At 42.1% G+C, this 22,444-nt stretch overlaps 1 protein-coding gene across 4 annotated transcripts in view; it reads left to right on the top strand.

Annotated features, from left to right (window-relative positions):
- Positions 1-22,444, top strand: part of UVRAG (UV radiation resistance associated) — a 103,305-nt gene that overhangs the window by 54,584 nt on the left and 26,277 nt on the right. For all 4 annotated transcript variants that reach the window (XM_086739750.1, XM_086739751.1, XM_086739753.1 and 1 more), the window contains one exon: positions 13,441-13,519. In XM_086739750.1, the coding sequence (XP_086595876.1) occupies positions 13,441-13,519 (79 nt within the window). The remainder of the gene's footprint in view (positions 1-13,440; positions 13,520-22,444) is intronic.

The raw sequence follows: 22,444 nt of genomic DNA, 5'->3' as shown, positions 1-22,444 counted from the left end.
AGGCAGATTCAGATTAGCTATTAGGAAAAAAATTTTTTACGCTGAGGGTGGTGGAGCACTGTCCCAGGTTGCCCAGAGAGGCGGTGGATGCCCCATCCCTGGAAACATTCCAGGCCAGGTTGGCCAGGGCTGTGAGCAACCTGATGTGGTTGGAGATGTCCCTGCTCCTGGCAGGGGGGTTGGACAGGATGGCCTTTGAAGGTCCCTTCCAACCGAAACCATTCTATGATTCTAAGGTAAACATCTCTCAAAGTAAATGCCCACGTTTTTCCATCTGGAAGCTACTGAATCTTTTGAAACAGTATCAGTCTCTTTGTTCATTTTAAGATAAACACAGTAAAGCACCCTTAATGCCATCTGGTTGGGAGTCTTTTGGCATCTTTGACTCAAAGCTGTGCTTGATTGCTAGCTTTTATAATTGAAACTTCACTTGGCTCATCTACAACCTGCAGTTGAATATTTAAGAACAGAGTACTTGTTTAATCAAATCACGTTAGACAGCTTGGAAATATGTGTACTCCCCTAAGAAAATTATCGTTCTTCCGAGTTTAATCACTTTTCTGGTATCTGATGTGTGTCTGGACAAGTGAAGTGCACATTCAGAGCAATTATTTCTGTTGTATTTTTGCATTCTCACTCATACTGTGTCTTTTAAAAGATTTTTCAAGAACTGTTATAGAATCGTAGAATCACAGAATGGTTAGGGTTGGAAGGGACCTTCAAAGCCCATCCAGTCCAACCCCCCTGCAAGGAGCAGGGACATCCCCAACCACATCAGGTTGCTCAGAGCCCCGGCCAACCTGGCCTGGAACACTTCCAGGGATGGGGCTTCCACCACCTTTCTGGGCAACCTGTTCCAGTGTTCTATAACTCGCATTGTAAAAAACTTTTTCCTAATTTCCAATCTAAATCTACCCCCCAGATTACTTCCCTGGTAGGTAATTTGGAAATGAGAAAGGTTTATAAAAATAGTTTTGCTAATATTATTTCTCTGTAGCAATAGTAAAGAGAAATCAGATACCTCATGCACTGTGAGGATGGTGAGGCACTGGCCCAGGTTGCCCAGAGAAGTGGTGGATGCCCCATTCCTGGAAGTGTTCAAGGCCAGGTTGGCCGGGGCTGTGAGTGACCCTGCCTACTGTAAAGATTTCCTTGGTGTTTTATAGTTTATAGGAAGATTTAAGGTCTTTTCTTCTGCTCTGCTTGTCGAATACAGATGGCAGCAGGCCAAAGGATGCACAAACAGGTGCGATGCAGTCTTAGACACCTGTATTCAAAGGCATCTGACCTCTTTGCAGTTATGCTTTATGATTTTTTTCTTTATATAGCTTAGGAAGCAGGCAGTTGTGTGAAATAACCTGAGAAGGAGTGAGTTGAGCATGCTACCGTTTACCTGTGGCTAGGTTTTGGGGACACTTGAGGAATTGAACTAGACCCCTCTCATTGCCAGAGCTCTGTCTTGTGACTGAAATCTAGTTTCAGGAGGACTAAATGTTGAAAACAATTAATTTTTTTTTTTTTTTCAGCTTTAACTGCTTCAATTTCTATATAAAGTTACAGTATGGAGTAACAGTTGAAGTATTTATTGGTGGGAATGGCGTTAGTAGCAATGGTAGATTAGTTCCCTGACTTGCTTAGTTGGAATGACTTCTGTTCTGCTTGATTTTGTAAATTATGCTGCTACTTGTCCTGCCTGAACACCTTCTGTTGTCACTAGGAAGTGTCTGCCCATTGCCCTGCTGTGTTCTCATGGAAAACGGGATCAAAACGTACACTGTCTTTGCAGCTAAAAGTGAGAGGTCTGATCCTGAAGTAATTTTCTAGAAATTATTTCTATGATGTGGAGTCATACCTCAAAACTGTATTTTTCTGTAACTCAGCTTCATCGTTATTGCAAACTTTGAGCATGCTGGAGATTGTAATTATTAGTAATTTTTTTTTGTCTTGATGTTTAACGTAGGTAGGTGTTCTAGACGTAGCTGTTGTGAGCCGTAGTTGTGATGATCTGCTGGCATCGGACTTGATCTGGAAACAAAGTCTGAGTGTGTCTAGCCTTGTAGATCACAAAGGGCACTGCAGGACTTGTAACTAACTGTGTTTGTCTGGATTCTGATACCTTAAAGACCAGTTTCATTTCGTTGCCATCGCTCGTGTGGGAAGGGCAAATGTATGAATAATGAAAACCAAGTCTTCTTGGGTTGAGGCAGTCTTGTAGCAACTAAAGAGCACATCAAGTATGAAGCACAGGTGCCCTTGTTGGATCTTCAGGATACTTCTGGATTCCTTAAGGATGTAAAGCCATCAGTGAGTTTATCCTCCTACATCTTCTGGACAGGTAAAGCCGATATGCAAGTGCAGGGCCAAAGGGTTGGAGCTCTGTGTGTGAAAAATGTTAATATGTAAGTGGAGGTAAGTATTGTTGAGCAGGCGTATGGATCGTTTTGGAGCATTTGGAAACCACTTGTTGAATGACCGTAGTCTAAAAGTGGTCCTCACCACTGTGGCCTTGCTCTTGTTTTGAAGAAGGGTGAAATCAGAGTTTCGGCTGTAGTAGACTTACTACAACTGAAGATGGTTATTGCTTTGTGCCTGGTAGCAGATAAGCCACTTGCAACAAAGCAGCCTGGAAAATCATGACACAAGCAAGTGAAGAATAACTTCTCCTTGACATTAACACCTTCCAACTCAATCGAGAAGTCTTTAATCATATTTGGTACTTCAGCTGAGATAATAAAATGGCAGCTTCGGGAAGAAATCTTGGCAAACTTAAATCAGATGGAGGGAGATGGTTTGTTGAGCAATCTAATAGCTGTCAAAGAAAAGTTGATTCTTTCTGGTAGATTGAGTGTGTGTTAAGTATTTGACTATATTGCTCAAAGAATGCTTCTTGCCATGAACTTATCTTGAACTGGTGTTTTACGTTCCGCATTCTTGAGGATATTTTGCTAGAATCCAGGGTTATTTTATTCTTGGTCACCAAAACAATGCTTTTGCCTTCATTGGGTCAGCAAATATTACTGTCCATAGATCAAGAATTAGATCAGGTGTTCTTTAATAAATTTAGATACTGTTAATACTCTTTCTGGGAACTAGAAGCTTTTACATGTTCCTGGCTGGTCTGAGAAAGCAGATTTTGTTTACTGCAGTAGATGAGACCACTGACCCCAGACATCTACAGCTGAGAAATGTTTCTGTGAAGACATACGAGTCTTAATTTACTCCCACTGGAACACTATACTCCTGATGAGATTATTTTTCAAAACATTACTTCATTTTTCAGTAAGCAGGGACTTGACCTGTATAAAGTGTCCTCTAGTTAAAAATGATCCTTAGTGGCGGAGATTTAACATTCTGATAGGGAGATTCTGTCCTGTCCTCACAGATAGTCCTCGCGTTGTGGTATCTGTCACGGGTATGTAGCAAGCCTTGAGCTCAAGCTGAAATATGTCACGGAAACGCACAATCTATAAAAAGCCCTCAGTGTCTCTTGTTCCGTGGATTGCTGGCTGTGTTTTTGAGGTGTTTGAAAGCATGATTTGCTGAACTGGTAGAATGATACTCTTGTATAAATTGGTGACTGCCTTATCGAGAACTGCCTGGCTTTCATAATCTGCGTCTTTGCCTGTATACAGCCTGTACATCTTGAAGCTATTGTACATTCTCCAAGAGCAAGGTCACAGCAGTTACACTCCTTAATAGAAAGATGGCAGCGCTTCTGCTTTCGATTATCTTCTTGTTGAGCTATTCAGATTGGCATTTTGAACATACACTTTGTAAAGTTAAACTGCCAATATGTTTTCCTTTCCCAGTAAACTGATTATCTTTGTATTGTGTAAAGCTTGAATGAGGATATGCTTTTTTTTTTTTTTTTTTTCCCCCTTGGCAGTCTGTATTTTTGTCATCAAGTTTGTTTTACAAGTATAGCTTTTTCTCTTTAACTAGAAACTAAAACCCATATAGTAATCAAATCTGAATTCACTTGTGATTTGTGATTCATATTCATGTCTTGATCTCATCTCTAACAAAGCAAAGTGCATGCTTGTAATCCTTTTTTTTTCTGCCTTTCCATGTGATTCCAGCATTGCTCACCAGGTGAGGATCTTACTTTTTTTGTTTAAAACTTTTCCAGTCATGCTGATTGTTGGCAGACTACTTAGCTGTTCCTGGTGGGCTAGTAGTGACCCTAAGGTCAGTTTGTGGCCTCCACCATCAACTGGTAGCTTGATCTAAAAAAGATCATAGAATCACAGAATGGTTAGGGTTGGAAGGGACCTTCAAAGGTCGTCCAGTCCAACCCCCCTGCAAGGAGCAGGGAAAGATCCGAAGATGCATCGCTATAATTGAGAGATCTGGTGATGGAGCTGCTTTCGTACTATTGCATTCTAGTTGTGTTCCTTCCAATAAGCACTTAGCTGCTTGCATCTGCTGCTTAAGATCTGTGCCAGTCTCTGCTCTGAAGCTGTTATAACCATGGCACAGCTTACCTGAGAAGGAAACAGGTTTTGAAGCTGTGCAGCCAAAGCTTCTTGTGCCTTGGTCTTCTGGTGGAAGAGGTTGGAAGTCCTGGGTAGTTTGGTGCCTGTGGCTCTTCAACAGACTACTTTTCCTCATACTTGATTCAAAGGGTCCTGGGGAACAGAGATTTCAAGTGAGCTGGCTGAACAATGGAAGTGCTTCTCACTTAAAAGGCTTTCAAGGTTTGCTTTATGCTGGTTGACAACTTTTACATAGCACGAGCTTTCTCCTCTGGATACAACATTCCTTTACAGTGAGCAAACAGGATGTGGTTAGGTTGGAGGGAAAACACTAGCTCCTTCTTCCTCTTCTTGTCCCCCTCACAGCCCCCTAAAAAGGGGTGAGGTTGAAATAACTCAAACTTCAGTAAATATTTAAACCTTATTCTTGTGCACTCCTCATACTTCAGTCACTTCAAGCCAGAACTTGTGACTTTTGCAGTCATTATCTTATCTGGGTTGGGCTATTTGGTTCTATCCTCGTACAGAGTGTCCTGTCCGTGGGCTTAAGCCTGAAATTCATCATTTCCTAAACTGCCCTGTTTTTTGGTGGTGCTGCGTGAGGCGCAGTTGTTCCCTAGATCTGATGGATGACTCTGCTATCACACCAGCGACTGTTACAGTCACAGAAATTACACCAGTCCTTTATCTGTATAATAGTGAATAATTGGGTTTCAGCTGCACGCTGCCAAATCCGCTCTGCAGTCATCTCCCTGCGGCCATTCTGCTTACTGTCCTTGAAAATAAGAAGTGAAGGAGAAAGCCGTGTCAGGGTTGTCCTCTGACAAATTCGATGGATGCGGTTGAGCAGGAAGCAGTCAAAGGTGCAGCAAATACCGTGATGTGAAAACACAGTGGTATCAGCTTCATTTAGTCAGTAGCCTGAGTTTCTGATCTTCAATTAACTAGTGGATAATGAAGTGTTCTTAAAACATACATGTCCTTGCTGTTCATTTAGCTTGCAAAGCTACAGATATTGGCAATCCTTGAATTTTTGCATCACTTTTTGGAAATTAAGGTTATCTAACACAGTTCCAGACTAGATTTGGAATTTTACTTATATTTGCTAAGTGGGATGCTATTTAAATTGTGCCGCGCTTCAGCCTGTGGAAAGCAGTTAAACGTGATGTGTAAAAATCATTATTTTACTGACCTCTTCCCTATAGAGCTTTCTAAAGCAGAGATTAAACTTTCAGACTTTAATATAATTTGGGATATGGCAGAATTCTGAACAGAAGAGAGAATAAAAGATCTAAAACATATGGTGTAATACCAAAGTAGAAGCAGGTGAAAGCAGTTAAAAATGAAGCAATTTCTTAAGCTTTAAAAATAGTTTGTATTAAAGACAGGCACTTATAGACAATAAAAATTGGCCACCAATATATTGGTACATATGTGATATTTTTTTTCTGGATACAGAGGAGTTCATAAATCACAGATCGCAACAGTAAATGTATTTGGACTTGAATTCATAAGAGATACTTGAGGTCTGAAAGAATCCTTGTTCCATACATTTATTTCAGCTTTTCCTAACAGTTACCATCTGACTGAACCGAGGGTCCTGTGGTGATTTACTTCATGCTCATCAAACACTGGAGTCACTCTGTAAAACAGCTAAAGATTGGCTGAGGATGTAAAATTAAATGAGATCTTGATGGCTGATAAGTACTTTTGTCTACAGTCAGCTGAAAAAGGTAGGACAGTGAAGAGAAGTTCTTACTGATTAGAGTAAAATAATTAGGATAGAAAAATTAGGGCAGTTCACGAGTTGTAAGGAGGGTCATCCTAATGCTTAAAACACTGAAATTAGGCTAATTACATTTTTAGCTTTGAAACAGACATCTGGTTTTCCAGAACCAGTGTCTATGGGCAACATAATCTTTAAAAGACTTTTTTTCTGTAGTTGGCTTTCTGATTTTTTTAAATACATCAGTATCAGTGAGCAGTTTTCGTCGGAGATGTTATAGTAGCAAACTTCTTGCCCGTCCTTATCAAAACCAGTGGTTTAGTCCATATATTCAAAAGTTAGAAAGAGATGGGTTAAACCCCTTTCTTCTATTAAGTAATTAATACTTTTTATAAGGGGGGAAAAAAAAAAAACAACCACTGCACCTAATTGATCCAAACTGTAGGTGTCTCACCTTCAACTGCAAATGTGAAAAAGAAAAAATCATTGCAAGCGGCTTTTTTCTACCGTCTACCTGAAATTTCTGAGTTTTTTCAGCAGCACGTAAGCGTAGTCTCCTTCATTGTGCCTTGAATCATAGAAAATAAGGCTGAAATGAACACTGGGAAGTAATTTAGACAGTCTTCCCACCCCAAGGAGGGATGAAGTTTATTTAGAGGGAAGTGTTACCGTAGCTGAGATACAGGTTGGTTTGAATTTGCCTTAGAGATGATATATCAGACTTCTAGCTTTACAATTATAAGATGATCTGCTTGTCTCTGCATGAATAGGTAGCTTCAGCAACACAGAGCGATAGCTGGTGGTCTCGTGGGGCACGCTGCAGATCTTGGACCAGATTGCTGCGGAAATGTCGTAGTCACACGTAGAGACACTTCCAGCAGAAATGTCTTCAGGCCCCTAGGGAAGTGCAGGTGGCAAAGGCGTTCACTGAAACTCCTGTCTGCACGCCCTATACTGCTCTTGGACCACAAATGTTTCTGGACGTATTCAAGACTACATCTTCAACTGAAAATCGCAGTCTGCCTTGGTTTAACATTGATGTTTCTGTTTAGCTTTTTGCATCTTAATGATTCAAGTAGAGTGGAAATGATGGCCAGCAGCTGCCATTAGTTTTCTGTATGACTGGAAATGCATATATTGAGGGGTTTTTTTTTTTAAATAGACTTCTAAACCAGAGTTGACAAGTTAGTACTGTATCTACATCCTGTGTAACCTTAAAATGTGATTTACTGTAGTAAGGCTATACTTAGCTTTTCAATTTGAGGTATGCGTGTTGATTATGTCTTAAGATCATAGAATCATAGAATGGTTAGGGTTGGAAGGGACCTTCAAAGGTCATCTAGTCCAACCCCCCTGCAAGGAGCAGGGACATCCCTGACTAGATCAGGTTGCTCAGAGCCTCATCCAGCCTGGCCTTGAACGTTTCCAGAGATGGGGCCTCCACCACCTTTCTGGGCAACCTGTTCTAGTGTTCTATAACTCGCATCGTAAAAAAATTTTTCCTAATTTCTAGTCTAAATCTACTCCCCTCTATTTTAAAACCATTACCTCTCGTCCTATCGCAACAGGCCCTACTAAACAGCCTTTCCCCATCTTTCTTGTAGGCCCCCTTGAGGTACTGGAAGACCGCTCTCAGGTCTCCCTGGAGCCTCCTCTTCTGCAGGCTGAACAGCCCCAACTCTCTCAGCCTGTCCTCATAAGAGAGGTGCTCCAGCCCTTTTATCATCTTCGTGGCCCTCCTCTGGACCTTCTCCAACTGGTCCATGTCCTTCTTGTGTTGGGGGCTCCAGAACTGGACACAGTACTCCAGGTGGGGTCTCACCAGGGCAGAGTAGAGGGGGAGAATCACCTCCCTCGACCTGCTGGCCACACTCCTCTTGATGCAGCCCAGGATGCAGTTGGCCTGGGCTGCAAGGGCGCATTGCCTGCTCATGTTGAGCTTCTCACCCACCAGCACTCCCAAGTCCTTCTCCTGATGTCTTCTACTTGACTAAATACGATGTTAGGAAAAAAACCTCTTTAGAATAAAGACTAACTCCAAAATAACAGCTCCCCAAGAGTCCTGTTGATGATGTAGTTGGATGCCTGGAAGCTTGATACCCATCAGAATGGTATTTCTTATGCAAATGTTCAAACTGACAGTTTTAAAACTTAGCATTTGTGAAGTATCGCAAGATCCTTGAAGAACTCAAAAATTAATTCCATTGTTCATGGGAGGGTGCTCGTTCTGTAGTTTCAGGTCGGAGAAGAGAGAGAGACTTTCAGCCCTATTTTTTATTTAAAAGGCTGACTTGGGGTTACTTTTCCCCATCAGAGTAGCTGTGAACAAAGCATGTAACCTTTGTCTCGCTTTTTCCTTTTCACAGCTTTTTTGGGAGGGTTTATTGAGGGTTAGTACTCTAGAAACTTTCACGTGGTCTACAGTGTAAAATAATACCAATGTTGACCCTTCACTGAACCACTCCTTTTAGCTGGGATTTCTTCCTTTTCCACCCCTGTTTGCCAGGGCAGTTTACAAGAAAATTAGAGATTCTTCCTCTTAGGCTTGATTCACTTGAGTGCACACTTTGATTTGTTGGTCTCACCTGGGTTTCTTACAAGTAGATAGATTTGGTTTTGTAGATCAGCAGTAGTAAGCCTTAAACCGCTCATACTTGTTTGCGTACTTGTTGCCATCAGCAAAACCTCCTTATGTGTAAATAGACTGAAACTAAATTGCCCTGTGTACCCCCAAAACCCAACAGTTCTTTGTTCTTACAACTGCTCAGTGGCGTCCAGTTGTGTTATCCGCAAGATTTCAGTGCTAAGAGTGGTATCTGATTTGAACATGAGGTGTCTTTGGACGAGGAGAGTTTCTGGACTAGCTGTTAATAACATGCTCCCTTCCAACTCCCATGGCAGTTTTTCTTGGACCAGGTTTAAGCTGAAGAGTTCTTTATCCAGCAGCTGATGTCTGGAAGTGTGACAGTAGTTAAGAGGGGATAGGTTGACATAAGGCAGTTGATGTTGACTTGTTGGAATTAAGATTGCAGGTAGAGGGGAGATGCTTATTCCTCCAAGCAGGAGACGTGGGAGAGAGGTAAGGAGGATGCAGATCAGTTGCTGTCTCTATTCAAAACTCTACTAAAATGAAATTATTCAGAGATTAAAAGTGCTTGATTGTTTTTTAATTTTTTTTTTTTAACTGTTGCCTATGAGAAATAGCAATCAAAACTTCTTGTGAGACTAGGAAAACTTGGATCTCAGTGTTGGCGTGAGCCTTGTGTGTGCTTTGAGACTGTAAGTTTCTAATTCATTGTGGAAGAAACCGTTCTGCTATTGTGGTGTCACAAGCAGAAGAATGAATCTTTTTTTTTTTTTTTTTTTTCCTGTCCAAAGCAACATGCCATGAAAGGGGAGGTGAGCTATGTGTCTCAAAATGTCATGCGTGTGTATGTTTTTTGCAATTACACATTTGTCTCTGTTCAGTGTGGTACAGCTGGGTAACACTGGTCATCTGACTTCTATCCCGGTGAGTCCTGCAAAACAGAACATGTGACTCAGATAAATTAATAAAAACTTTGCATTTTTCCCAGTCCTTCAGGATTAAATAGGCAAGACTTAAAACTTCCAAAACAAACGTAAGCTGTAAAGGTAGAGCATCCTGTTAATGATGTCTGAGATTTTAGAAGGCACATGTTGACTGGTGTGCCGTTTGAGTCACTTTGAATTCAGAAGGTGAAGAACACCGTGTAGGAGTTGGGGCTTCTTTAATTTCAGCATCTTTGGCACAATTGTCATAGATCCTAGAGCTGCCTTTCCAAGTGCCTGCTAACTTGTTGTTCCCGTTATTACCGGTCCTTGTGCCTTTTCCCAGTACAGGCTCTTATTACTGATGTCAGATGTCTTAAGCGGAGCAAGAGTAGCCTGAGTACAGTGGAAACATGGGTGCAGAAGCGGCTCCAGATGCCATTAACCTGTTATAAGTTCCTAAATGTCACTTTTTTTTTTTTCTTGCATCAAGTTAATGTTCTCTGAACTAATATCTTCTTTATGAGTCTCTGTTAAAATTATTACTGCTGTATGCCAGCTGCGCAGTGTGCTCTTTATATACAGAAATAGAATATCTACTGTAAACTCCGGGCTGTGTTTTAAGAAGTCCACACACTACTGAAAAGTAATATTCCATAGTCATAAGAGAAATACCAATTTATTTTTACAGGGGCACACTTTGAACCTCGCTGAGCAGAAGGTTTGTTCATAATCACCGCTTCTTAGCGTGGTAGGTGTATGGTTTCCTCACAGTCTGCAAGGATGCTGCTCTGAGGAGGACCAGAGCTCAACTTCTGGGTGTACTCAGAACAGGTTTCCTACTACTTGGTAACCTCTCAGATGATGTCTTCTGGTGATTGCACAACAGACTACCGTAGCTTGCTTTTTTTCTTCTTTCCACTAAACATTTCACACTTATTCCTTTGAATTTGTCATCAAAGCATAAGTCTGTTTTCTGCTTTAAAGGAGCTTAATGATTTTTTTAACTGTATCAGCAAGAATGGGAACACGGAGGGTACGTGTTGGAGTAGAATGGGCAGGCGGATGCCATTTTGCATTTTATTGAGTGCTTCATGATCGTAAAAATACTAAAATAGTAGTTTTCAAATGTATTTTTTTGAGCAAGTCTAACTAAAACCTTACACAGCAGACTTAAATTTTTGCAGCATGCCAAAGTGAGAGATTTAGGTTACAGTCGTGCTTTTTCTAAGGAGCAGGCAAGAAGAATTTCACGGAGGGAGCCAGCAGTTAGAGTTGCATTCAATTCTGCTCAATGAAGCACTACGTAAAATGCCGTGGTTCCTCTCCCTTGAGTTTATTGCTTCTGACCAGGCTTTACGGGCAAGCAAGGTAACCCACAAAGAAAGAGACATCAAAGTAGGTAATATTTTTGCTTCATCAGTGTGCAAACACAAAGACATCCACTGACATTTTTCAAGACTTTCATGTGAATGATTACGTTATGAAAGCTGACACGAGGATGTGTGTCATTTAGAGTCTTTCAGGATTAATTAGTGGAAGTTAGAGGGCAGAAATGTGAATATTAGCGAAGAAGCAGGATCAAGGTGATAAACAGAAAAGCTTAATCTTTACCGCTTAAAAGGAGCTGTGTGTGGGAGATCGTAGCGAGCGCCGTAAAACAGTTTTTATCCTCTTTTCTCTACTGCCTGTATTGAAGAACTCTGTGTCTAATAATAGAATACATGGTTCCCATTAGCAGTGCCTTAATGAAATTCTATCTTCTACTGGAACAGCCTTGTGCTCCTAATGGTGCTTTTACTGTCAAGCCTCAGTTAGTTTTATACTGTTAATTATGAAGATATCTTTTAAATCTAAATCTTTGGGTAGTGTAGTTGTAGGTATTGAAATGAATTCCTTTTTATTGGTATTTTACACTTAGGTTAATGCGTCGTGGAATTTTTCTAGCATGTATTCATTTTGGAAGGTTATATTTTGTTGCGTGGTGAACTAGTTGGATTTATAGATCTATTAAGCAAGGTGAGCTAGATATATACTATTCACAGTGATTTTTATATTCCTCAACTTGAAGTGACCTAGTGAGTTTGAAAGGAGCATAAAACGTGAAGCTGACATCTTAATATTTGATCTGCTGTGATCGTGACCTGTTAACCTTTAGCTTTAATGGCCCTATATAATTCTCCTTAAAAGTTGCAAATGTACTCTACCGCGGGGCTGATTGATGATAAAATACACTTTGCGCAATCACCCCTCCAGAACGTGTGTTGTTTCTAGTAGATATTCATCTCCTGTGTTTGTTATCTTCTGTTTGAGAGAGGCTTTGGTGTCTGATGTCATGTGGGTTTTGTGCAGATAATAGGCTCGGCATCTTGATTAGGAGCTAGAGAACGTACAGTTCCTGAAAAGGCAAAAGCTCGTTTCACGGTGTAGTTCCCATAAAAGTAAATTTTAGATTGTACTAAGATTACTGTACTGACCATGACGCCCTTGTAACCCCTGGAGGTAAGGAAGAGTCAAAAGACAATCCTAAGAAATGCAGTGTATGAATATTAAACTTGTTTGAGAACTGCCTCACTTAGGCAAAGAGAGAGGGTCCAGAGGAGGCCACGCAGATGCTGAGAGGGCTGGAGCAGCTCTGCTGCGAGGCCGGGCTGGGAGAGCTGGGGCTGTTCAGCCTGGAGAAGAGGAGGCTCCGGGGAGAGCTGAGAGCGGCTCCCAGTGCCCAAAGGGGGCTGCAGGAAAGGTGGGGAGAGACTCTTCAGCAGGGCCTGCTGGGACAGGACGAGGGGTCATGGTTTTAAAACAGAGGGAGGCAGATTCAGACTGGACATAAGGAAGAAAATTTTCACGCTCAGGGTGGTGGAGCACTGTCCCAGGTTGCCCAGAGAGGCGGTGGATGCCCCATCCCTGGAAACATTCCAGGCCAGGTTGGCCGGGGCTCTGAGCAACCTGATCTGGTTGGAGATGTCCCTGCTCCTGGCAGGGGTGGTGGGCTTTGAAGGTCCCTTCCAATCCTCACTCTTCCATGATTCATAAAGTGTACGCATGAAATTATATATATATATTTTTTTTTTTAATGTAGACTGTCAGTTTCAGTACTTCAGGGACTAAATTTTTTGATTCTCTGATGTCACACAGCAGTTAAGACAGAAATAAGCTGTGCTACTTACAAGCTATTTAGTACATCTTGATATTTAAAAAATATTAAATAGGAGAAATAAACATTAGGAATGTAATATTTGCAGGGGCTGTAGTGACCTGTGATCCTCTAACTGACCTGTTTTCTGTGCGTAAAGAGACTTGTGCTCTTTCTGTCATAAAATAACAATCAAAAGAGAACACCTTTCTTAAAAGATCGTTTCTGTTTGGAAATGAGCCAACCAAAGGCGAATGGCTGAGTACGAAGGAACAGGTAATGATGCTGCACGCTTCTTAAAATGTGCTTCAGTTAGTGAGAGGAATGTTGCAGCACTGGGAGAGTTGTAAAGCATCTTTTAAAAACCTCGAGTCCTTTAGATAATGCGAGTCATTAGCTGAATTTTGACATCAGTTTTTAAAAGGCTGATTGGCTGGATTTGCAGGGGGTTCCTAGGTACGTCCTGCAGAGCCAAGAAGTCAGCAAGGGAGGCTTTTCAAATGCTTAGCTTCTCAGAAAAGGTTTACTTAAGCATCTGAATAGTCTCACCTTAAATGCTTGTTTTCATTTTTTTTTTTTTTCTTTCCCGTCAGGTTTCCTTTATATCCAAAAGGAGGAGAGAAGCTTCAGTTTGAGTATGGAGTGTATCTTCTCAACAAAAACATAGCACAGGTTGGTACACGGAGATTTTATAATTATTATTTATCTCTACTTAGTGTCAGTGTGGCGTGAGTGTGCATGTACTGTCTTGTGATGCTATTTTCTGTGGTGAACATCTGTGAACTAGCGGAGGTGTGCTTCACATCACTGTCTTCGCTTACCTGACACCTCTGTGCTTGAGATTTTCCTCTGTGGTGCTTGGAGGTGGGCTCGCCAGCTAATAATGAATCTTTTTCCTTTTCAAACAGTAAATGCTCTGAGTCTATGCACACTGTTTTGAAAACTGTAAATGTTTTCTGTTATTTTTATTCTGTCATACTTGAAGATTGAGAATGTCATTCTCATTGCCCTGTCTTTAATTTTGCTGAATAATTACTTTAACTGGTATTCTACTCCTGTACTTATGATAAGAAAACACAACAGGCTGGGAAATCTTGAGTCTTGCAAATGCATGACTTGAGAGGACTTTTTTTTTAAATATAATCTTCTTTACTTCCTTGCTTTTAGTGTATTTTTCAAGTCATTCTTTACTTTGCCAAGTACATGAGAGTTTACAAATTTGTATTTGAGATTGTGTTAATACCGACCGCGAACTCACTTGGTATGGAACTCGGAAAACGTTCAAAAAGCTGATCTGAAAGGGACCTGGGAGGCCATTCAGACTGTCACCTAGTCCTAGTGCAGGGTCAGCTGCTCATATGCCATCCCTGGGATGCTTGTATAACTTTCCCTCAAGGAAAGCCTGTGATCTAAGTATCTCTTCCAGTGATCGGCTGTCCTGGCCGTTAAAGTATTTTCTGACATCTAATCCAAATCTGTGCTTAACCACATAATCTCTTATTACAATAATCTGCTCCTCTTTGCAAACTTCTGTGCACTGAAAGACAGCTTCTTTCCCAAGTGTTATCTCATGGGTCATGTCTCTCCATTTCTGAGCATTCTTGTTGTCTCCTGTTCTCCATCTGAATCCACATCTTTCTTGAAGTACAGTGCCCAAAGCTGGATACAGTGTGCAACTGTTGCTTTCAGAACAGTGAGTAGGGTGGGAGGAATGCTTCACAGGTCTTGGAGATTTTGTTCGGTTCATTATGCTCCAATGGGTTTGTGCTCTTAACCCTAACACAGTGAATTTTGTGAGACGGTGCAACCAGCAATCCCAAGTCTCTTTTGCACAGCAAGAAAATAGTCCATTCTGAATTTCTGCAGGTGACTAATTTATAGAATCACGGAATGGTCTGGGTTGGAAGGGACCTTTCAAGCCCATCCAGTCCAACCCCCCTGCCAGGAGCAGGGACATCTCCAACCACATCAGGTTGCTCAGAGCCCCGGCCAACCTGGCCTGGAATGTTTCCAGGGATGGGGCATCCACCACCTCTCCGGGCAACCTGGGCCAGGGCTCCACCACTCTCAGTGTAAAAATTTTTTTCCTAATATATAATCTAAATTTAATTCATTTTTTACATGCTGTACCTTGAATGTACCTTAGATACCTCTTTTTCTTCTTAACCATGTCTCTGATTTGGTGACATGACTCTAGAAGATGGGGGGCGGGGGGAAGGTAGGTTGAGAACTCAATCTCGGCTTTGTGCTGTCTGCACCTGAGCCTATTCTCTATCCAGCTCACCTAATTAAAATATTGAATAGAACTGGGGTAAAGCCTAGGCCCAGGTGGAGCCCTGCTTCACTAGCACTTCCCTTTACAGCAGTGAACCATTGTTTAACTATGCCCAAAGAGTACTTACTTGCTCTTATTCATTCATACTTCATCAATATCCCATTTCCCCGCATGGTTGCGAGCATATTACACCATGAAGTGCCAAGAGATTTATTTAAATTCCAACAGAAATATGGCATTTCGTTTTCTAACCTGTTTGTAAGACTTGAAATTAGATTGGTCTGACAGTTTTCTTCTTGAAAAATCTGATTTTTTTTTTTTTTTTTATTGCTTAGTTCTTAGTTGTTTGGTTTATTTTTTCAGTTCTCTCTTCTGCTAGTTTTTCCCCATTCCCTACCCCAAGTTGAAGTAAAGCTTCTGGATCTTTTTGTGGTGTTTGTTTTTTAAGCATGGGTTGCATTTACCATTTTCTAGACTTCTGGTATCTTGCCCGTGCTTAGTGTATTTTGGAAGATAACCTTCAATGGCTCTGAAATTACTTAAAGGCTAAAATATCTTAAGATGAAGGTAATCAAGTCCTACTAATCTTGGAAATTCACTTAACCAAGCTGTTAATGTAACTTAGACTGTGCCTCTTTGTTGCTGGTATTAATAATGGCAGCCAGCTGTTCACACTTGACTTTCATAAGGAAGACTAGGGAGAAAAAGGGATTAAATACTCTTTCCTTCAAATGCTTTGATGGCTTTCTCTCTTCATTACTATCAAATCAATGCTTCCCTTCATCTCTACTTATGTAAATACATTCGTTCATTCTGTAACTTGTGAGTCGTGATGCTGCTCGCTTTGCTCTTCAGCCTCGTGGTTTTGTTCCTATTCTGGGGTTTGCTGTTCAAAGAATCATAGAGTGGTTTGGGTTGGAAGAGACCTTTAAAGCCCACCCCGTCCAACTGCCCTGCAAAGATCAGGGACATCTCCAACCACATCAGGTTGCTCAGAGCCCCGGCCAACCTGGCCTGGAATGTTTCCAGGGATGGGGCATCCACCACCTCTCTCTGGGAAACCTGGGACAGTGCTCCACCACCCTCAGCATAAACATTTTTTTCCTAATATCCAATCTAAATCTACCTCCCTCTGTTTTAAAACCATCACCCCTCGTCCTGTCCCAGCAGGCCCTGCTGAAGAGTCTCTCCCCACCTTTCCTGCAGCCCCCTTTGGGCACTGGGAGCCGCTCTCAGGTCTCCCCGGAGCCTCCTCTTCTCCAGGCTGAACAGCCCCAGCTCTCTCAGCCTGGCCTCACAGCAGAGCTGCTCCAGCCCTCTCAGCATCTGCGTGGCCTCCTCTGGACCCTCTCCAGCAGCTCCACGTCCTTCTGCTGTTGGGGGCTCCAGAGCTGGATGCAGTGCTGCAGGGGGGTCTCCCCAGAGCGGAGCAGAGGGGCAGAATCCCCTCCCTCGCCCTGCTGCCCACGCTGTGGGGGTGCAGCCCAGGGTGCCGTTGGTTTCTGGGCTGTGAGCGCACGTTGCTGGCTCGTGTTGAGCTTCTCATCCACCAGCACCCCCAAGTCCTTCTCCTCAGGGCTGCTTTCCATCCATTCTCCATCATTATGTGATGCAAACGTTCTGTGCTTCTTTCTTGGTTGAGCTTATGAACTCTTCACTGAGCCCATGTTGGTAGTCTTGCCAGTTCTTGTAGTCTGGGCTAGCTGGCACTTCTGCTTGGAGTATTTTTTATAGGAATTGTCACCACTTCATTTGTTTTCCTGTTTTTTCTCTTTGGCTTGTCTACTTTGAGATGTTACCACTGTTGGACCTACTGAAATCTCTCATTCTGATTTTGTTCTTGTCCTATTTCTGAAGGACTGTGAACAGTTGAACATGTGGTTACTTAGCCATAGTGCCTTCCAAAGCCTTGCAGTTGGTTTCTGAAATCACTGGCGTGTGTTTAAACTCACAAAAGTAAATGAAGACTTTAAGTATGTATTTGTATTAAAAAGGTTTCTAAATTCACATGGGATCACTGGTGCTGGTACAAGCTAGAGTAGTTGGTGACCAAACTTCGAAGTGATTTGTACAACATCAGTAGTTCACATGTTACTGCCTGAGATCATATGCTGATGAATATAAAAACATAATAACAGTAAATTGGAATTTTTGAGGGGCTTCTACTACTTATTGAATAAGGAAGGTGTTACTGAGGTCCGTATAAACTGCTGTAGTCACCTTTGTTTTGATGTCTTTGGTCAAATATTGCGGCTTTTCATAGCTCTGCTAAGGGGAAATTCCATTGTGAAAGCAGAACAGGTAGATAACGGGCAGAAATACATCACAAAAATTCTGTATTCAGGGGCTGACTTGATGTAAAAACCTGAGATTGTTCCTTTGGAGGCTTGAACTGCTGAATTTAAGTAGCTTTTAGAAGATCTTAAGACTACTGCAAGAAAGGCTTCCAGATGTACTTAGTTCATGTGAATGTGTCAAAATAATTGTAGATTTGGATGGAGAGTGAGCAGCTGCCTCTTCCTTATCTCTGGACCATCGCAACCTGTGAGGGAATCCCTTTAAGACCCGAAGGTGTTGGCCTTAATTCAAGGAACCAGCCCTTCAAATTATTCTGTTGTGAATAAGCGTGGAGCGGTTGCCTGATTCCCTCTGGCTGCTGTGGGAAGACTGGAGGTATCTAGGAGGAGCTGTGTTGACTCTACTGGAGCGCTGGACTCTACTGATGGTCTTCATCACCTTACTTGAATCGTTCATGCGGTGCATCTGACCTAAACCTGGAAAGGTCATGCTGTAGACTTTCATCTCAACAAGCTATAACGCAGCAAGACTACAGCCAAACAGTAAACACGGCTTTAGTTTTTGGAGTGCAAGTCTTGATCACCATGAGTGAGAAACAAAGAGCCCTGAAAAACTTGTATCAGCTTAGAGACACTTGAAAGGATTTGTACAAGCTTCCCTGCTCTCACAGCTCATTATTATTTTTTTTTTTTCACAATTACGTGGGGTTCTGGCGGCAAGGAGGAGTGTGAGTGGGGAAGACGTGGGACTGGGTTGATATTAAGTAAATTTACTGAAATCAAAACTCTTCTGGAGATAAAGTGGTACTGTTTTGTAAAACAGCAGGATAATAACAATGAAAACCACATCTTGCACTCGGGAGAATTCAGCTGGAATTAGAAGCAGCTCAGTGCTAGCTTGGTAGAGCATTTATTTGGAGAAACTTGCTTTGCTGTTACATTCCGAAGTCAAAACAATGTGTGTTAATTCCGAGAGTCCGTAATAACTTCCATCTGTACGTGAGCACAAATTGTTTCAATCCCCATATTTTCTATTTGTAAAATTGAATCCCTCACGAAGTTCTTAGACCAGCTTTTTATGTTGGATAGTATTAGGTAAGACCATAAATTTCCAGTTAAGATTTCACCTCTTTGACTCTAATGAACATACAAATGTCGTATTTTTTTTTTTAAGGAAATTAATAACTTATGTCTAATAATATCAACAAAAAAATTAATTCTCATTCCAGAGCATTGTCAAAGGTGAAGCACAACACAGTTGCTAAAAATGGAAGTAAATTGCTCAGCTCTCAAAAGCATTTAGGCTCTGGGAGATAATTCAGTAGGTAGCTGGCCCCACAAACTCTGCAGCTGCTAAGTTGTGGATGTGTGGAGTATCTGAGTAAGGTGAGGCTTCAGCAGGAAAATGAAATGAACTCTTTCATTGATTTTTCACAGCAGAAGAGTTGAAATTACACCTTGAAAACCACCTGTTATAGTGGATGAATATTAGGAACTCACTGAAGTGTTGTGAGGTTTTTTTTCTTTTCTTTGTGAGTGATAAGCAAACGCAGCATGGGCAAGCTAGCAGCTCTCAGAGTTCACAGAATAGAACGGAACCGTAGAATAGTTTGTGTTGGAAGAGATCTTTCAAGGCCATCCAGTCCAACCCCCCTGCAAGGAGCAGGGACATCTCCAACCACATCAGGTTGCTCACAGCCCCGGCCAACCTGGCCTTGAGCGTTTCCAGGGATGGGGCATCCACCGCCTCTCTGGGCAACCTGGGACAGTGTTTCACCACCCTCAGCGTAAAAAAATTTCTTCCTAATATCTAACCTGAATCTCCCTCCCTCCATTTTTAAAACCATGACCCCTTGTCCTGTCACACCAGGCCCTGCTGAAGAGTCTCTCCCCACCTTTCCTGCAGCCCCCTTTGGGCACTGGGAGCCGCTCTCAGCTCTCCCCGGAGCCTCCTCTTCTCCAGGCTGTGTTCTCATCACTCTGAACATAATGCATGTGGCACACAGCTCAGCTAGGGCATAGACATGGACCTTGCTAAGCCGAGATCTTGGAAGTCCTTGAGCAGTGGTCTTGGCACTCCAGGTTTTTTCCCTTCAGCTCGTATTATTATTATTATTATTTAACCTTAGAATGCAGGGAAGTGAGAGTGCAGCAGCTTTGAGTTTCAAATCTCAGCCCTGTAGAAAGAAGGAAGCTTTATTACTACTTACTGACTGTTTTTGCTGTCTCTTTCCTTCATTCCAAGAGCTTTGATTGCTTGGGCTTGACTTCAGTGTAGGCTCTTCATTACATGTGAAGAGATGATCTTATTTTAGTGACCATCTTTTTTGAGGTGAGTCCTTTGTTGAGCACACACGGAGTCGCTCCTGGAGAATACTTGGCCCAAAGTTGTATACAAGATGGTATTAAATATGGGTTTTTTTCTTGTATTGGTCATTATTTCTAACCCATGCGTATACGGTGTGTAGCCACGCACCATCGTGTTCATGAAACCTCCGATTCCTGTAGATACTAGAGAGGTTGTCTCTTGCATGATACTTGACAGTCACTATTCCTTGTCCAGTTGCAAGATTCCTTGAGAGGAAATAATTGCTTTAGAGCTGTAGAATTGATTTCTTCTGGTCCTGGTCAGAAGGGATTTACTGCAGCTATTTTCTTGCATGGGACAGTCAACTTATTTGCAACTCTTGAGTATGAAATGATGATTCGGGCTTCCCTACAGAACCGTAAGCCAGTACTATGATCGCTACGAGACCCCTTTGAGTCTTGTTGCTGCTGACTCCTTCATCACCACCACTGTCTGGCTTTAGTGGACATGGCCTCAGAAATGGTGGCATTCCTGGCTCTTGAAAGGAGACTCGCAAAACTGGGTATCAAATTAATTTGGACTGTTCTACAAGCCTTTAATTCCCTAGGGCCAAGCTAAGGAGTGGTTGTGTCTAGTCTTACCCCAGTTCATCGCTGGTGTTTGTAAGGAGGCTCTGCAGTTGGTGGCAGTCACACCATACCTTCTCAGGCATCGCTTCCAGGTTTTGTGAATTCTTTTTGATTTGTTACACTGCATGAGTTAAGGTTTTTTTGTTTTTTTTTTTCCTATTCGTGTTGAATGCGTGCTCACAATCGCCTCACAAGGCAAGACTTCTCTTCTGATCCAGCCTTGATTTGTTTTGTCAGGCAACTGTTGAGTGATGTTAGTCTGCTATTCCTATTCACACTGGCAGGATTTGCTCAGCCCTGGCCAAAGAATAGTTCTGCTTTCATCTGACAGTCATTAGCAACAGATGAACTTCGCTATTTGACATGAAAACTCCCTCATCTTTTGTCAGCTCCCCCAAGGATGTTTGTTTTCACATCAGTGCAACACAGATCCAAGCAAGTAACTTGTGTCTAGCCCTTCTTTCGTGTGTCCAGAGTCTCTGTGTCCACATGGTGGCAGACAATGTTTACGTGCTTTGTGTAACCTGCTAGAGACCTTGATCCACCAACGCTGCTCTCCTGGGAATGGTACTTTTTGTTTCAGTTGCTTGTCTAGTGCACAAGGTAAGTAACTTTCACAGAAGCACAGAAGAAAAGCAAAATACTCTTTGACGTGTTTTAGTTTGATATCTTTCTAATAGCTGCATGGAATAAAAGTTGAATGCACTAATGCCATCTGTAAGAAACTGAACTGAAATTAAGCTCTTAAATGTGAAATGAGGCAAAATGTCCAGTTCCTGGCTCTATTAGACTATCTAACGTGTGAGAAAATCAACTTTATAATAGAAACTATTAAACTTTTCCATGGGAAGTTGAACGGCAGAAATGTTAGGACGAGAAATTTGTTTTGGCAATAAACGCTACGGAGCAGAAGTGTCTTTAAGAGTTCTGTGGGTATCGGTGTAGATGCAGTGGTTATGACCCTTTGAGCGTAGGATACTGTGACTTGCACACTACATCTTTTATGAGGCCCCTAAACTAAGATCATAAAATGTACAGTTCAGAAAGAATGCACTGTCTGAATTTGGGGCCAATTTTAACTGCACAGGGAAAAGTGTTTTTGAAAGAGCGCAGGTTGAAGCCAGAGCTGAGTCCTCATCTTGTAAAGTGCCAAGCATTCATTTTAATGTTAAGAGGAAGGGACTGCACCTGAAAAACCATGCAGTACCTTCTCCAGCTGTGTAGAGCCAAGAGCTTTTAGGAGAGGTTTCATTCCTGAAAGTCTCCTAGGGTAGCAATGGGCTGATACCTAGCCAGATCATTTAGAATTGGGGAATTTATGTATGTTTTTTGCAAACTTGTTGGAAAGCTTTCTTTTTTTTCCTTTCCTATCGCCCGTGCCAAGATAAAATAGGTTGAAATGAGACTGGATTAGCTGCAACAGTCACCATTTCGTTCAGATGAAAGCCTGCCTGGCCGTCTCTGTAGGCAATCCGTACCGATCAGCGGAGGCCAATGTTAACTTGCAGAGGAGCAGATTTTGGCTCTCCAACCTCCACCGATCGCCGCACCTGCAGCTTGAGCCCAGGCAGTGCTGGAAGCTGTGCTTCTTGCTCTGGTTGCGGAGGAGTACGGAGCAAACGAGGTGGGGTGAAGGTGGTGGGGTGGGAGAAGGAGAGGTGGCACCACCGGCTGTGCCTTGAGTCACTTCTCCAAAATAATTTTCGGGACCACTCCCCACCAGCATGCTCTGTGTGTGAGATCACTTGTGTACTACGCAGCTGTCATCGTCTTGGTGTGTTAAGTCTTCAGCCTGCAAAGTTTTTTGTGTTTTTTTTTTTTTTTAAATGACTGTGTGTTTAAAATAGAACCAAAATTTAATAATCAAAAGGCAAATGGATTCCTGATATAGTGAAGCTGACATAAACACGTGTGATTTGCCAAGTTAAACTGCTTTGTAGTATATATAAGCACTACATTTGGAAATTGAAAGAGATAGGAAAGTGGGAAGTCTGTTATCAAGCCATGGCACAGTGTGTTAGTGTACGAAAAAGATGTAGTGTGTAATTTTTCCTAACGAGCAGGGTGTGTGCTCTGGAGACAAGGCTT

The sequence above is a fragment of the Chlamydotis macqueenii genome, chromosome 1, assembly GCF_036417535.1.
Source record: "Chlamydotis macqueenii isolate bChlMac1 chromosome 1, bChlMac1.mat, whole genome shotgun sequence".
Lineage (NCBI taxonomy): Eukaryota > Metazoa > Chordata > Aves > Otidiformes > Otididae > Chlamydotis > Chlamydotis macqueenii.
The sequence above is the reverse complement of the archived record's forward strand: the minus strand, read 5'-3'. Positions and strand labels throughout refer to the sequence as shown.